Raw genomic sequence first — 14,695 nt, forward strand, 5'->3', positions numbered from 1 at the left:
AAACCAGATTTGATTCCTCTTGTTTTATGTCACATTTATTACCAGATCATGATTGCAAAAAAAAATCACCAACAACCAAAGCTAAAACCCAAACTGGCATCGGAAATGTTTCATCATAGTTTTGTTGTTGGACGTCGTTAACTTCTGTTGATATTTTGATTTCATTTGTCGGAGATATTTTAAATCACGATCATGAAGCTTGAGCAGTGTTGTACCTGAAACACAGGATAGTAATGAGAATAGGCAATAAAAATTTTGATTTCGGTAACCACTAAATTTCCTGATTTGTTCCATGATAAAAATAGTACAAATATTAAGACAGACGTATGTGGCATGTATACATAACTTACCTGAAGAACCATGCCAACCAATAGCTTTATACTGTGCCATAAGTCTGTCAATTCGTTTTCTGCCTGTTCGTTGGTTAGGTCTTTCCACAGTTGGAAAACTCTGTTTGTAATACCTGCAGTAACCATATTACTTTTATTATGATACTCAAGTGCAAATTTAGATGTTATAATCATTGTGTATAAGCCGCAGACAGATGGCCACTGTTTCGACCTAAAAGGTCTCATCAGTGCAGCTGGTGTGACTATAAGACGACTTTGCTGACCAAACGCCAAGCAAAGACTTCCACTTTGTGGTGACTATACAATCACCGTCATCTGTCTGCAGCTTATACACAATTCATATTATTGGCTCCACTTTGCTTTGTTATACTTATTGTTGTACAAAACTTGTGCACATTAACAAGTTACTTCTATATTAATTAACACTCAAACAGTGATTTTGAATTTAAGAAACAGCGCACATTGCACTTATCTTTTAGAATCTGAAAACAGAGTCATAAAGCTCCATTGCTAAATACTAAAGTTTTGTCTAACAAAATACACAAAGAAAAATAGGAATCATAAGGCATTTTGTTATTTGGTCTTTGATTTCTTGCTGACCTCATTAAACTTCTGTGTCCAACACGAGCACCAGAAGGAAGAACCAACTCCATCTCATCCCCAGGAACTTCCTCTTCTCTCACTTCAGCAATACTTAACTCCTCGTCATCACTACCAGCATCAGGATCGTAGTCTGGGTAACTCGATCTGTGAAGATGGAAATTACAATTTTTTGAAAAGCCCTTAATGCTAACAGCTGACTGGTGAGGTTTACAAATATTAAAGCAATCTGTTGGGCTCAGAACATAGCAACCATAAAAGAAACTCAGTACAGGTAAATTTTCAAGAATGTCAATTTAAAATGGCTGCACACTAATAGCATGATTTTACCTAAAATCATAGAAATCTGCATATTCCAAAGCAGCGTCACTGTCTGTAAACATCTTACAGTGTCCTTTGTCCTTCATGTGCGTTCGAACAGCCTTCAAGGAGTAAAAAGCATGACCTTTTTCATTGCACCAGAGACACACATTTCCAACCCCAACCTTTTCACCTGCAATTGCATGTTGAGTTGGTCACCTTAACATACTATATAAAAGTGCATTGTTTTTGTCTTAATATAAAAATAAAAAATCTAATACATGTTTTTAATGAAAATTTACAAAGACTTATGGATACAAAACCAATGTGCTAGGTTTGGGAACTTCGTAGGGGGTCGATCCTGCCTTGTCAGTTGATATCATCATGGCATACTTTTGAGTCACACAAAACCAAAAAATAAGATTGTACAAGCAAAAAATCACCTAAATACACTAAAAGACCTTCCAAATCCGTGAGGTATTTCAACTCGGGAATAAAGAAGCCATGCACTCTTGACATATGAGAAACACTATTCTCCACATCTGAGGATTTTTTGGGGCAGAATAAACAATCTTTTACACCCAATAACGACTGATTTGGTCCTGTTTCAGAGGAGATGGATTCAATATCAGCATCAGAGTCGATTTTTATCCTGTATGAATGAAGTGGATTTTAAATGGATGGCGACATAGCTGTCTCTTAAAATAGAGTGAGCTCATACAATAGTTTTAGCTTGGAAACTAGATTAAGTATATCTACACAAACAACAATTCTACTATGTTTTTTATGTGACAAAGAATTACCTGGACATGACCCCAGCTAACGAGGATGTTTCAGTTGTCGTAGATTCTGGATGAGATTCAGTTTCAGAATCACCTGAAACAGACACAAGAAATCACGGCATTAAGGTCAGCACCACCACATTCTTATATGAACTTAAATATACAATTTCCCAGCTATTTGGCATATACAATACTAGATGTACTAAGTTCCTCTCCCATCCTAGAATTATCACTTTGGTTTTCCATGGATTTGTTTAGTTCTTACCGATTGTTTCCTCGTCACTGAGTTCTTCCCATTCCTCGTCATCTTCTCCTGCTTCCTCCTCATCCTCCCCTTCTGTATGTTTCAATTGCTTCATTTGTTTTAAGTACCATCGCATTCTTGGGTTATCCCCTTTACCAAACCTTTGGAGATAAAGTAATGTTAGCGACTCATCTGGGTGTGAAAATAACATTAGATTACTTATATTTCAAAGTTCTAATATGCTTCTTCAAATAGTTTAATGACAAAACCTACAAAAAGTTGAGCAGTCTAAACTTACCATATGTGTAGGTCAGAACACACGTTATATGGCGAGTGTTAGTAAGTACAGAACACTCAACAATTATGAAGGAACCTACTGTTTTTCCACTTGTTTGGTTTCATCGTTTCGAAGTATCTTAGGTTGCTGCAAGTTGTGTTTGGCCTCAGTTAACGCTTTGATGACAGCGTTTTGTTCAAGAGTCTCATCCTCACTCTCATCTACACCTGTATAAAGTTCGTACAACTAAGTACAAACAGAAGTTTCACCGGAAGTGTGAAATTGGACTTAAGCAGAAAACCTAAAAGCCACTGATGATTAACACAACATTTTGTTTTTGGTTACACATTCCAATTACAGCATTATAAGAATTAGAGAATTATTATTATTTATAAATACAAACCTATGGACAAAATTCACAATTTTAACAATATTGACAGTTGTTACACAGTCATACTTTTTTCATGGTGTGCTTGTTGCCCTTTTTCAAGCTTTTGTTTAACACTTTCAATTTCTCGTTGTTCAGCTTCTTTGTGCTTTTTGGATTTAAGATGATTGTTATATGAATTAAATGAGTTGAATCTTCGCTGACAGACCTTGCAAGCAATTCCAACTATGTTTTCCTGTGACTTGTTGGTGGCAGCCTACAAAAATAAACCCATTCTATTTAAATCATCCTTTTTACACAAATGAAAATAAATAGTCAGTGAAATTAATTCTTCTTGATTGCTAATATGTGAATTTTAGGTGGCTAGCTGTTTTTCTTTGCGTTCTCTTTACGCTGTGTCACATTACAAATGTTTCTGTTGTTATTTACAAAGAAATACGCACCAGATTTTGTTGGGCTATCACTTTCTCCTGAAAGTCTTGTGCAGTCACAGGTGGCAAAGACACGACCTTCCTCTTCAAGTTGTAGCGGTGCCAGTCCGTTTTGTAGTGAGTCCGCTGGATATCAGCATCCGTGAATGCGACATGGCAAGTTATACAAGTGAATACGGATTGTGACATTTTCTGCGAAACCAACGATTTTGTTAATGGCTACAGTTGTTGGAAGATGTTAGAACAAAATCATGGCCGGTGTGGAACGGCCAAAACGTATATATCCCGTCTGTTGACTTTTCTTGCACAACTCCAAGAAATGTGGGGTCAACGTGGTTTGACGTCACAGCTTGTTTACAGCCACTACTAAACTTTTTTCAGAAGGCCCAAGTTTGACATTCTATTTTTAATTGCCAAAAATGCAATTTATAGAAATATGTCTGTCAAATCTTGTAAGCTTAACTACAAAAAGTTTTAACATGAAACACATTTTACACGTTTCTGTAAATTACTTTTTCTATGTGGAGTTGTGTCACGGTTCATTGCGTTTACTGTTATGGTAACAATTGTAAATTCCCTCATCACTTAGAATTAGTTTGTTGTTTAGACTTGTTTAACTACTGTTGTTCAAAGTATAGATCTGTGCATACCATCACGCCTAAAAACAACATCCAAAGATGAAATCGAGACAGGCTGTGGCCCAAGGAGGGATGTTTGGTGCCACCAACCCACCACCATTGAGCAGACAAACTCAAGATTTGCTCAAAGGTATCGTGTTTGATAATTTAGCAATATTTTCCAATGGTAACGTTTATGTCGATTTATTGTTAAGTGATGATGGAAGAATCAAAGCTTACTAGCTTTCAAAGAAGAAAACTCAAAGAAACTGTTGGAAGTAAGTGTATCAATGGTAGCCTACTGATTGTTGCAATCGTTTTTCAGAAATTAAAATGGATCTGTTTAATTTTAAAAGTATGGGACCGGTTTGCATCACTAGCATTTTATTAATGTTATTCACAAGTTAACAATATAACAGCAGTCATGAGTCATATAGCGATAGCCAAAGTCGTTGAACAAGTTATTGTTGCCATTTTGTACAAATAATTTTGACACTTTTAGAGGGACAAGGTCTTCCACTGAAAATGGCACCAACATGCAGTGAAAAAGTGATGGAACCTGAAAGTTTTCCTCCCCCACAAAAAGCTTTTAGCATGCGAGGGGTTCCATCACCATCCATTCGGTCACGTTCAGACATTGAAGAGAGTGGGGCTTACAAACGCGATCAATTTGTTCCCAAGCCTGTCAGTAAGTAGAACCCCAACAAACAGCTTAATATCACCATGTTGCATTGGCTAAGTTTTGGATTTTATTATTCATACTTAGTAAGTATGGGACACATGCACATAACAAAACTATGTTACATGTCATAGCTTGCAAAAGTTTGCATTTTAGTCATTTATATTCAACTGTCATAAAACCTTCTTTTTCAGAGTCTTTGGATAAGGAAAAAGAGAGGCTTTCAAATATAATGGCTTTTGGAGAAGACGTCAAACCCAAGTCAAAGGAAGATAAACTGAAACAACTGCGACATAAGGCAAGCCAAGTCAAGAAAGTCGACAGATTTGATGAAAGTAAGTGCAAGTTTTTTCATTACAAAATTATTTCAAGTTTTCTTGAAACCTGTAAGTATTATTAGTTTTGCTTCTTCCCTGTCCTGTTTTTAAAACAGCAGTCCTGTTTGCAAAGGAAATTGATATGATTTAAGTTTTTCAAAAAAATTATGTGATAAGGTTTTTTTTATGCATTTATGTGAGTAATAAGCCAAAATAGTAGTATTAAAAAAAACCCTTCTTTTCATGCAGTTCAATCTGAGATTGAAGAAAGGCAAGGTTTTCTCGAAGAGATGGAAAAGCTCGGCCAGGGCAAAAAATATCGTCCAATCATCGCTTCACAAATTTCAATATTAATTCGCGAGATGGAGGTCATTGACAAGGACAGAACTGCTAAACTCCAAAAGGCTCTACAGACTGTGGAGGAGACTTGAAACAGAAATGTGAACTGGTTTGAAGTATCACTTGTCCACCAACCAGACCATGAGATAACACTTGTTTGGTTCTTGGGTTTGTAAGTACAATGGAATGGGTTTTGTGCTGCTGTTTATTTCCACATCCCTTACCCCTAAACTTTAGTCTGTTTTTTTTTTTGTAATCGAGGATTTGCAAAGCTCTGTGTTAATGTTATAATTAAAATAGTTTGTTTTGCCAGTGTGTAGATTTCCGCAAGCTTAATATTTCATTAACATTATGCTACAGAGACCTGCATATCAAATAATGGCATTCGACTTGTCCCTATCCAATCTTGCATTTACTAGAAACTTTCTATTTTTCCACAGTACGAAGTTGCTCAAAAATTTTAGTATGACACTTTAGCTTCCATTTTTACCTTCTAGAAATGACCACAGTCTTTGAAAACTTTGCATTGTTATATTTATGTAATACATAAGGGCGACATGCATGTGGTACACAATCATGCAAGTGAAACTCATAATACAAAAAAGGATTATTTCGGATGTCCCAGAATTGAATATGTGCAGCACTAATAACATAATTGCACGCAGGGGCAACAACTAAAAGCAACAAAGGAATTTTTAGCCTAAGTGCAAAATTGAAGGAGTGAAACTCGTTTTTTTCGGGGAGTTGGCTTTGAGGCTGTGAATAGAATTGAAGTTGTTAGCAGTAAAAAGAGAAGTAAGAAACTGCAGCTGTTGCTTATTTGGTTGTAGATTCAAAGTAATATTTAAATTATGTCATAAATATGTCTGTGGACAAATAAAGTGTATCAGCATTTGTAAAAAATATAAAGTCTTGAGAAACAGGTGCAAAAAACAAGAAAATATCCTATTGCCTTTAGTGTTAAAACTTAGGCTAAAAATCTCCAGTTAAAACACAACAAAACTCCCAACATTTCAATATGGTATCTGGATAGGTAAACGTATGTGCACCTAATAATCTTTCAGAAATCTTGATCAGCTTAAAATAACATATTAAGCTAGAGCATGTTTACTGCATTCACTGCAATGCATCAATACACAGAAGGCAGCCTTTTTGGATGCGTTGCATACAATGTATACATATATAACACTTTGCCAGCAAAGAGCAACTACCATTGGGTCAATGAAAATTAAGGCACAAACAAAAACAGGATTGGCAAGGTTTGTACAGTTACAGAAGTTAAAATTAGATCAAGTAACAACAATGTACATATTTGTCAGCCATGTTTGTGTTTTGACATGTATTGGTTTATGGCTTTGCAATCACATCTTTAATCACAAAAAAATAGTAAAATTAATGTGAAGCCTATTCAGTAAAATGAATGCAAGTGCATGTAAACACTTACTGTAAAACAAGCCATGGTGGTACATGTGAAATACACAGAAATAAAACATGAACAACAATGGTTTTGCCAAAGGGTGGGTTTACCAAATATTCAAAATACATCAATGGCATTAGTGTGTAGTACTACATCAACACTGACAGAAGAACACAGTGTCTTAACACTTTACTACAGCAATAAAATTGACACTAATTATTTGTTATTAAGTTCATTATTCGGAGAAAAACATTGTTGAAATTGTTGTACGTCCACAATTTGTATTTCAAGCACTTATTTTTTTCCAAGAGAAGTTGTGCATCTTTGCTTACAAAACTATTATACATCAATGGGAAGTACAGTGCACTAAACCATTGGAAAATACCATCATTACTATCCAATAAAGTAACACCATGACACTTGTAAGTGTGTTCATATGGGACCAATATGAAGTTTGTTTATCAGTTTTGGCTTTTTGTCCCCATCTAGATTAGCTTTTGGTTGCTTTAGGCGAAGGCTTCCCAGTTTCTTCTTTATTTTTGTTTTCTTTCTGCTCTGCTTTAGGGGATACCTTGCCCTTGTCTTTTTTCGGTTTTGGCTCCGGCGGCGGTGAACTCTTACTTTTCTCCTTTTTTGTTTTTTCCTTGGGTTCTGATCCAGATGATGTTGCCTGAGGCTTCTCTTTCTTCCTTTTACTGAACATCTTCTTCACTTTGTTCTTTTTCTTCTTTTTAGTATTGTCTGAGTCGTTCGGGTTGTCACGCTGCATTTTCTTCATCACGTCAAATGCGGCGTCTTCTTCTTCTTCTCTGAAGAGTCAAACAACACAAGATGTTTGTGAAATAGGAAATTAAATCTTGTGACATTATATTCAACTCAATTCTTATCAAAAAACGTTTTACAATTAAAGCTAATGCTGTTTATGCTTGAACCCAATACAAAACATATAGTAATCAAACAAAGTTTATCTCAGAAAGAGTCAATATTGGCAAATGACATTGTTATTGTCACTACATGGTGTACAGGAACACAATTTATGGTGTCAGGGTACATAAACAAAACAGGACTAATTCAACCAACTGATTAATAGTTCAGGAAATATCCCTGACTCAAAACTAAAGTTTGAGGTTTGCATCATGGTTTGTGTAAAAAAACAGTTTTATTTTATTTTTTTAAGAGGAACTTACTTTATTCTCTCTTCTTCAATGGAGTTAATGATTGTGTTCCTCTTCTCCACAATCTTCACCAGCTCCTCCACCAACTTAGCTTCTTCTTCTTTTTCTTCCTCAGTCTTCTCATTGTCTGTTAAAAACAGGAGAACTTGCCTGTTGACTACAGCACACTTATTGTCATTACTAACAAAAACATGGTGGTTTGGTAACAAAGTGATTTTCATTAATAATTGTATTTGAATCCAAAATTACTGAAATAGTGGCAGACAATCAGCATCAGTCCAACTTTCTTTTTATAAAGCACACAGAAATAGTTTTGCCTAAATGGCACATCAGTTTCTGCAATTATTCGATAAATGGCATTTGTAAATACATTGGGATTCTCAGCATCCATGGATGTTAAAAGTATTTTAAATACCTGGCTTATTAAGAAGCTTACGGATTTGAAATTCCACATCAGCATGTTGCTGTTCAAGCCTCTGTTGCTGCATTCTGTAATTTATTGATGTTCAATCTGCACTTATCACTACAATATGCACTTTAACAAACTAAAAATGACCCAAATACACCTATTTTACAATTAAAACAATATCATGATTTGATACATACGCAACACTTACAGATAGACAAGGTCTGTTTCACGCCTGACCAACTTGTTTTTCTCATGTACAAGATCAAACCATTCACTGAGCAACTGGTCACTTTCTGGTTTCAGGTCGTTACCTATGCAGGAAATTTGAAGGGAAACACTTGTTTAGTACACAAGCAAACTACCCAAGCATTTCAAAGAAACTATGCATAACATTGCGCGATCATGTAACCACTTCTTTGAAATTGTTGTCAAAATTGTTGCGTTGATAATGTCAGTTTATGCTGTGTGTGCAAGGATACAGAACACACTAAAGGAACTTCACCAGTATTGTTGCCACAAACGGATGCACACATACAACACATTAAGGAAGAGATGTCAGATACAACAAACAGCCCCAGACACATTGTCAATAAGCTGTCAACACCTATAATCACTCATAGCTCTCATTTAACATGAGGGAAGTAGTTTCACTGAAAATGACCTGTAGTGTCTATATCAGACATGGGCCAAATCTGGCCTGTTTGATCTTTCAATCTGGCTTGTCAGGAAAGTACATATTGTAGTTGAATGTATTTTTTGCATTTAGGTTATATAAGTTATATAAGTTAGTTCAAAACCTGAAGTGTAAACATCTTTCAGTTCTCTTTTTAAACAAGTGGCCCACCCTTGGTTTATATGCAGAAGAGTCAATTGACTGGAATTAAGAAATACCTGTATCCATGTCATCGCGTAACACCTCCTCTAGTTTCACCCCTTTCTTTTCCAAGTCCTTCAACTGAACGTCAAGCACCTTCATTTCATTTGCTATTTCCTCTTCAGTCATTTGGCTTTTCACCTGCAGCCACATCAAATCAAATCATCTATCAGGATTCAAATCAGAAAATTGACGGCTTGTGTAAAGCATAGTTTAATGTACCTTTCTCTTAACCAAAGGGAAACCAAACCCAGGTGCTTGCCGTCCTGGTTTATACGATTGCTTGGTTGGACTGTTTCGGTTTTTATGAGATAGACCTTTCAAAAAAGCAAAGAGTTCATTTTAAAAACGGTTTCAGACAAAGAGGTAAATTTACCAATGCTCCAGAAAGTGTTAAATGAAAATTGTGCACTTAATTCCACCTAGACTAGGCTATTTACACAAAATACTTCCTGAATTGAACTTGTGCAAATATCCCCAGGTCTGCCATACATTTATTAAGTTACTACTAACCCATGCATCAGACATTAAATAATACAAGCCAAGGGCTAAATATAAGTGTGAACTTCAATAACAACAGGAAAAACTATATGATGTACATACAATGTACAATATTATGCATAACCTAAAGCTAATTTCTTACTTTGTGTTGCTTGTTTTTGAGTTCCAGTTGATGGGGTGGGTGACTTAGTGGGAGTTTTGTTCACATACCTAAATAAAGTGTGACAACATTTAGCTAAAGAAACGAAACACGTAAACAAAGCTGAATTTCAAAATTATCAACCTTGTGTCAGTTTTATTTGCATCGTTTAGTTGCTCCATCTTTTTTTCCATTTCACTCTTCCACTTTGGGGCCGTTCGTTTGTGTCGACGTTCAGGTGGGGTAACAACAGTACTGGGTGATGCCACTGGTACCTTGACAACAGTAGATGGTGTCTTGCCAGGGGTGTTTTGTGTCTCCACTTTAGGAGCCGGTGGTTTTGGTGGTGGGGGAGCGTGGGCCTTGCGCCGTGCAGGGGGTTTAGGGGCTGAAGTTTTCATTTCTGTTGATGCTTTGGATTCTTTTTTATGTTCGTATTCGTCTGTAAATGGATTGAATCTATTCTCATTGGGGCCTGTGACATTCAATGTCTTTTTGCCATTATCAGTACCATTGTTAAGCTCTGTATGCTTTTCAACATACATTTCCTCATCTTCTCCGAAGGGATTTCCCCCTTCACTTGATTCTTCATCACTCATTGCTTCCTCTTCATCTCCAAATGGGTTTAAAGGTTCATCCGAATCAGCTTTAGGGTCTGCATTGGTTTCAGAATCTGACTCTTGGAATGGGTTAATTTCTGGCTGGTGATCCACTTCATCATAGTTTAAATCTGAATGTGTGTCTGATCCTTTGCTTGAACGCGGTCGAGGAGTGGGCTTGGGACTAACAACTTGTATTTCCGCCCTTAAAACAGACAAGTAAATAGAAATAATACTATTGCTGCCTAGCAATTTTACACAGTGAAGCACCAAAAAACTGGTGTATCTACTCAAATATACTTTAAAAAGCACCAGTGTAAAAACTCTCTGGTATTCAAACCTCTAATAGTTAAGACACAGCCACATTATCACAAAACTTATTTTTCACAATGTTAGGCAACTTACTTTGGTTGTTTCAAACTTTTTGGGAGTTCACTTATGAGCGGAGCAGATGTACTGGAAGGAGATGGGGTGTCTCCTCCAGATATAAACTGTGCTTTATCATTCTCCTTCTGACTTTTAACATCTGCAAGGGACTTTAGTAGGGATGGTAGCATGTGTTTTGTTGGTGATTCTGTAACACTGTTCGAGTTGTTGTCATCGGAATGTGCTTTTACAGTTTCATTTTCATGATTTTCCTTTAAATCCAATGGTTTAGGTTCAGGTTTTTTATCTGTTTTTGTTCTTGTTTCCTCAAAAGGATTTAAGTCTTGTTTGGAATTAACACTTTCTGCGCTATTGCTTTTACTTGATTTCGAGGTTGGTGTACCTACAGGTGTCCAAGTATGCTTTGGCGTACTACTGCTAGACTTTGATTTTGTGTCTGAACCAGTTTCGAAAGGATTGCCTGTAAAGTCTCCACTGTCAGTACTTTTTCTTTTGTTGGAGTCAATGCTAGGAGTGCCAGAATGTCTCTTTGTGGGTGACCACGACGATTTTGGTTTGTTGTCCGAAAATTTGGACGCCATATCAGCGACGTGAAATTTTTGTGGTGACTTCTTTTCAACATTTTCTTTTCCGTTTGTGACATCTTTGGGTGGAGTTGGTTTGCTGATTGTTAATGGTGATGGCTTCAATTTCTTCTCAGCCTCAATTTGAGCTTTGAAAGGATTTATTTCCTCACTTTTCTGCTTGTCAGGCGATTTCACACTTTCCATGTAGTTGTGCATTGCCGCAGATCCTTCCCGCCTGTACATCCCGCTTAGTGACTTAGTTCTATTTGAACAAAAAATCAGAGTTTTAAACGTTATTTAGAACACTAGAATATCAATCTTACCTATGACAGTGGCGATGATAAACCTTGCCTTCATCAATATACCTTTCAACTAAATGGACCTTCTTTTTGCAAATCTCGCAAGTGCTAAATTTCTGGACTTTTTCAGTTAAAACAGGTCTAGGTTCTTCGGTCGCCTGAAAAACATTGTTGAAGTTGTAAATAAAATTTAATACAAAAAAGTCAGTTATTCCTTTAGATTATAAAACCAATAAATTTACAATGCCTCATTGAAATTTGACATGTAGGGCACACAACTTAACATTACTGTGCACTTAATTATCACATGAGTTTGCATAGTTTTGCATACCTTGTTTGTGCGCTTCACATCAGCCTTTACATTTGGTGGTGAAGCAGCTCGTTTCATAGAGGCAACCTTCGGACCTGGTTGCATCTTATTCAAAATGTTATAGTACTGCGAAACATAGGTTATGACACTGAGCTTGTCTGGAACTTTCATTGCCACCATGTCTTCAGCATCAAGAAGTGCAGCGATTCCTAACTCATTTTCAGCAATTTGAAAGGCCATCTGGTTGTTGTGAAGAACATTTTCTTTGGATAGTGCATCAAAGTCACTAAAAGGTTTGCATAAAAATGAATCAATGCATTTGATTGTTAAATAGTGAAGGTGGCCTACAAGTGATTTGCTTAAATATGGTGAAAGTAATATTTCACTTACCCACAGAGTTACTATAGTGTATTAGTTTTTTTATTAAATGGAAATGACAAACAGGACTTACATCAGATCTGGTCGATAATGGTGTATGAGTGCACAGAATGCCATTCCATCCCTCCATGATGTTGTCATGTTGGTAACATTAACATCTCTATATCCCTTGGTCTTCTGTTGGCACCATGTTTGTAGTGCCTTCATCTTAGAGGCCATTGCCTATATGCTTTGTAAATAGCTAACTAATGCCTTGTTAAATCTACTTCTGCAATGAAATCCCGATAATTTTATTACTACGTTTTTCAATGCTTTAAACAATACGTGTCTATACAGGTGGCTCAGAAACCTGAGAGAATTAAGGTTTTACACATGAACTTGGGCTACAACATACAACAAATGCAGAATTCTGTTACCACACCACGGCGCCAACCTAGCGAAAGTGACTAACGCATTTCTCAAATATTTATTCCGCTGTTAACACTTGACCTCTGACGTTGTTTGAACATTACATGAACCAACTCAGCAGAACGAAAACCTTTTGCGAATATAACTTTTGTAACCAGGTTTGCTTAGAAACAACAGGGAGGGAACCGGCCGTCAACATTCTGACGTCATTTGTTTATGATCTGCTCTGTTTAGTTATTTAATTGTTACAATTATTTTAGCAAACATCGACTAAAAGAAACACAAATTGTTAACATTGAAAGTCGCCTTGGGAGATTCTGAAATGATCCTTTTTGGGGGGCAAAATGTCCTCAACTTGCAGAATTACTTTTGGAAATAATTTGGATAATCGAAGTTTGATATCTATGTTTTTCCCGCCAAACATATTCACCTCAAAAGTAAACACCTTGCATGGTGCAAACAAATGAATGGATTTTGTTTAAAGATTTGTTCTGTGACAAAACAAAAACTCGATACGTATGTGTAAAAACATGACTTATAACAGTTTACATGTGTATCTGCCTTTTTGTAGGTCATGCCGTACCGCATTAAAGATGTAGACGAAGATGGCATGTTAGTGAGATCTGTTCTTTTTATTGGTGATTCAAGTGGAAACTTGGGCAAATTTGCCACAATTTTTTTACACAATTCGGACCGTTTGAAACAAACGGTAAAGGTCTACACTGCTGACAGATTACCACTAACAGGTTGATAATTTAAACCGTGTTTTTCCATTTAGCATTATGTGTTGTATTATTAAATTCTTTTCAGAAAGTGATGTAGTTACATCAATCATTGTGGTGATTGTTGACCTCGGCAATAAGGAGACTTTGACCACCTGCAAATATTTCATTCAGTTTATTCCACCAAAGTTTTTTATGGGACAACTTTTATTTGTTGGTATGTTCCTCTACTTAAGAATTAAACCATTTGGTTTTCTTTCACAAAGCTGCAGTAGGATGAGAAAATATATTACATACTTAAGGCAATAATTTATCTTGTTATGTTTTCAGGCCTAAATATATCAAATGAACAGTCGTGGTGTGTTGAACCGGAAGAGCTTTCTGAGATAGCAAATGAATATGGTTGTCCGATACTGTGGGGTTGCATGGAGAACCCACAAAGCATGTCTGTTTTAACACAACAAATCATGAAAAAACTTGAAATGGTTGTGTCCGGTAAAATGCCTCCATTATTACACACCGGGGTATCAAACATTTCTGACTATTATGTTTGACTGCCTCTATGGAGGTGTTTTGATTTGGACCTTTTGTTTCATGTGTGGGGATACAGACAAAAAAGTGTTGCTCGATACTGTAAACATTGACTAAATCCATAAATATGTGTTAAACATTTGTCATTTAATGCAAAGTATTATAATTATTGCATTTGTGGCCAACCCTGTCCATTTTACCAAATCCAATAAAAACAGAAAAAATGATCCACTAAAAATTGTTTGGCAATGCCTTTATTTCTATTTTCCAAACGGTTTTGATTGTGCGTTCTTTGTTTTGCTATTTTATCATTAAAACAATTTGCCCAAAGTGTCGTTTATGAAGTGTGATTGTGAAATCACAAAACTTCCGAATGTCAGGCATATTAGTAAATTTTCGCAATGAAGATTGTTTAGAAAATCCCGTTTTCTTTTACCACCGGGATTGTTATAGCAACTGATTTTTTCAAAGACCAACAATAGACTTTGTAAAACTCGGGTCAACTGTCATTTGATGTCTTTTGAAATGGGCGTTTGCAGCCCATCGCAACTCCTTGAAGATGACGCACAAAGTGGAAGTGCCATTACAAAAAGTCTCCGCGAAACCATGGAACCCACAAATGTATGTGCGGTTGGAAGGCTAATTGCGATGGCAAT

The 14,695-nt window shown here is 36.3% G+C and overlaps 4 protein-coding genes across 5 annotated transcripts; 2 read left to right on the forward strand and 2 right to left on the reverse strand.

Moving 5' to 3' along the window:
* Positions 1-17: 17 nt before the first annotated feature.
* Positions 18-3,683, reverse strand: LOC145908084 (cytoplasmic 60S subunit biogenesis factor ZNF622-like). The gene is made up of 10 exons (XM_082995261.1): positions 3,385-3,683; positions 3,011-3,197; positions 2,654-2,780; positions 2,298-2,437; positions 2,054-2,126; positions 1,694-1,902; positions 1,281-1,443; positions 951-1,097; positions 351-463; positions 18-215 (listed from the first exon to the last, which is right to left on the reverse strand). Exons 1-10 carry the CDS (start codon positions 3,559-3,561, stop codon positions 82-84), a joined length of 1,470 nt encoding a protein of 489 aa, XP_082851387.1. The 5' UTR covers positions 3,562-3,683; the 3' UTR covers positions 18-81.
* Positions 3,684-3,963: 280 nt separating this feature from the next.
* Positions 3,964-5,941, forward strand: LOC145907860 (UPF0193 protein EVG1-like). Its single transcript, XM_082994945.1, has 5 exons — positions 3,964-4,140; positions 4,205-4,267; positions 4,492-4,677; positions 4,863-5,003; positions 5,235-5,941. The coding sequence occupies exons 1-5, from the start codon at positions 4,050-4,052 to the stop codon at positions 5,414-5,416; spliced, it is 663 nt and encodes a 220-aa protein (XP_082851071.1). The 5' UTR covers positions 3,964-4,049; the 3' UTR covers positions 5,417-5,941.
* Positions 5,942-6,090: 149 nt separating this feature from the next.
* Positions 6,091-12,642, reverse strand: LOC145907859 (MICAL-like protein 1). 2 transcript variants are annotated; one of them, XM_082994944.1, is made up of 13 exons: positions 12,452-12,642; positions 12,022-12,286; positions 11,715-11,848; positions 10,844-11,653; positions 10,351-10,643; positions 9,984-10,281; positions 9,843-9,910; positions 9,422-9,516; positions 9,217-9,340; positions 8,534-8,636; positions 8,332-8,405; positions 7,929-8,043; positions 6,091-7,550 (listed from the first exon to the last, which is right to left on the reverse strand). In XM_082994944.1, the coding sequence occupies exons 1-13, from the start codon at positions 12,595-12,597 to the stop codon at positions 7,232-7,234; spliced, it is 2,844 nt and encodes a 947-aa protein (XP_082851070.1). In that variant the 5' UTR covers positions 12,598-12,642; the 3' UTR covers positions 6,091-7,231. The 2 variants fall into 2 exon arrangements, with proteins under 2 accessions (XP_082851070.1, XP_082851069.1); XM_082994943.1 differs by having other exon boundaries at positions 9,984-10,643.
* A 718-nt stretch (positions 12,643-13,360) lies between these two features.
* On the forward strand, positions 13,361-14,351 carry LOC145909029 (uncharacterized). Its single transcript, XM_082996349.1, has 3 exons — positions 13,361-13,532; positions 13,597-13,725; positions 13,839-14,351. The coding sequence occupies exons 1-3, from the start codon at positions 13,361-13,363 to the stop codon at positions 14,060-14,062; spliced, it is 525 nt and encodes a 174-aa protein (XP_082852475.1). The 3' UTR covers positions 14,063-14,351.
* The last annotated feature ends 344 nt before the right edge of the window (positions 14,352-14,695 follow it).

This window comes from Ascidia mentula, chromosome 7 (assembly GCF_947561715.1).
Source record: "Ascidia mentula chromosome 7, kaAscMent1.1, whole genome shotgun sequence".
In the NCBI taxonomy this organism is placed as follows: domain Eukaryota; kingdom Metazoa; phylum Chordata; class Ascidiacea; order Phlebobranchia; family Ascidiidae; genus Ascidia; species Ascidia mentula.

Coding starts and splice junctions, on each gene's coding strand:
- LOC145908084 (XM_082995261.1), bottom strand. CDS start 3,561: ATGTCACAATCCGTATTCACTTGTATAACTTGCCATGTCGCATTCACG. Junction 2,438..2,653: donor ACCAAACAAGTGGAAAAACA/GTAGGTTCCTTC, acceptor TTATCTCCAAAG/GTTTGGTAAAGGGGATAACC. Junction 464..950: donor GGACACAGAAGTTTAATGAG/GTCAGCAAGAAA, acceptor TGGTTACTGCAG/GTATTACAAACAGAGTTTTC.
- LOC145907860 (XM_082994945.1), top strand. CDS start 4,050: ATGAAATCGAGACAGGCTGTGGCCCAAGGAGGGATGTTTGGTGCCACC. Junction 4,141..4,204: donor AACTCAAGATTTGCTCAAAG/GTATCGTGTTTG, acceptor TTTATTGTTAAG/TGATGATGGAAGAATCAAAG. Junction 4,268..4,491: donor ACTCAAAGAAACTGTTGGAA/GTAAGTGTATCA, acceptor TGACACTTTTAG/AGGGACAAGGTCTTCCACTG.
- LOC145907859 (XM_082994943.1), bottom strand. CDS start 12,597: ATGGCCTCTAAGATGAAGGCACTACAAACATGGTGCCAACAGAAGACC. Junction 8,637..9,216: donor ACGCGATGACATGGATACAG/GTATTTCTTAAT, acceptor TTTCCTGCATAG/GTAACGACCTGAAACCAGAA. Junction 8,044..8,331: donor TAAGCTTCTTAATAAGCCAG/GTATTTAAAATA, acceptor TGTTTTTAACAG/ACAATGAGAAGACTGAGGAA.
- LOC145909029 (XM_082996349.1), top strand. CDS start 13,361: ATGCCGTACCGCATTAAAGATGTAGACGAAGATGGCATGTTAGTGAGA. Junction 13,533..13,596: donor TGACAGATTACCACTAACAG/GTTGATAATTTA, acceptor AATTCTTTTCAG/AAAGTGATGTAGTTACATCA. Junction 13,726..13,838: donor GGGACAACTTTTATTTGTTG/GTATGTTCCTCT, acceptor TTATGTTTTCAG/GCCTAAATATATCAAATGAA.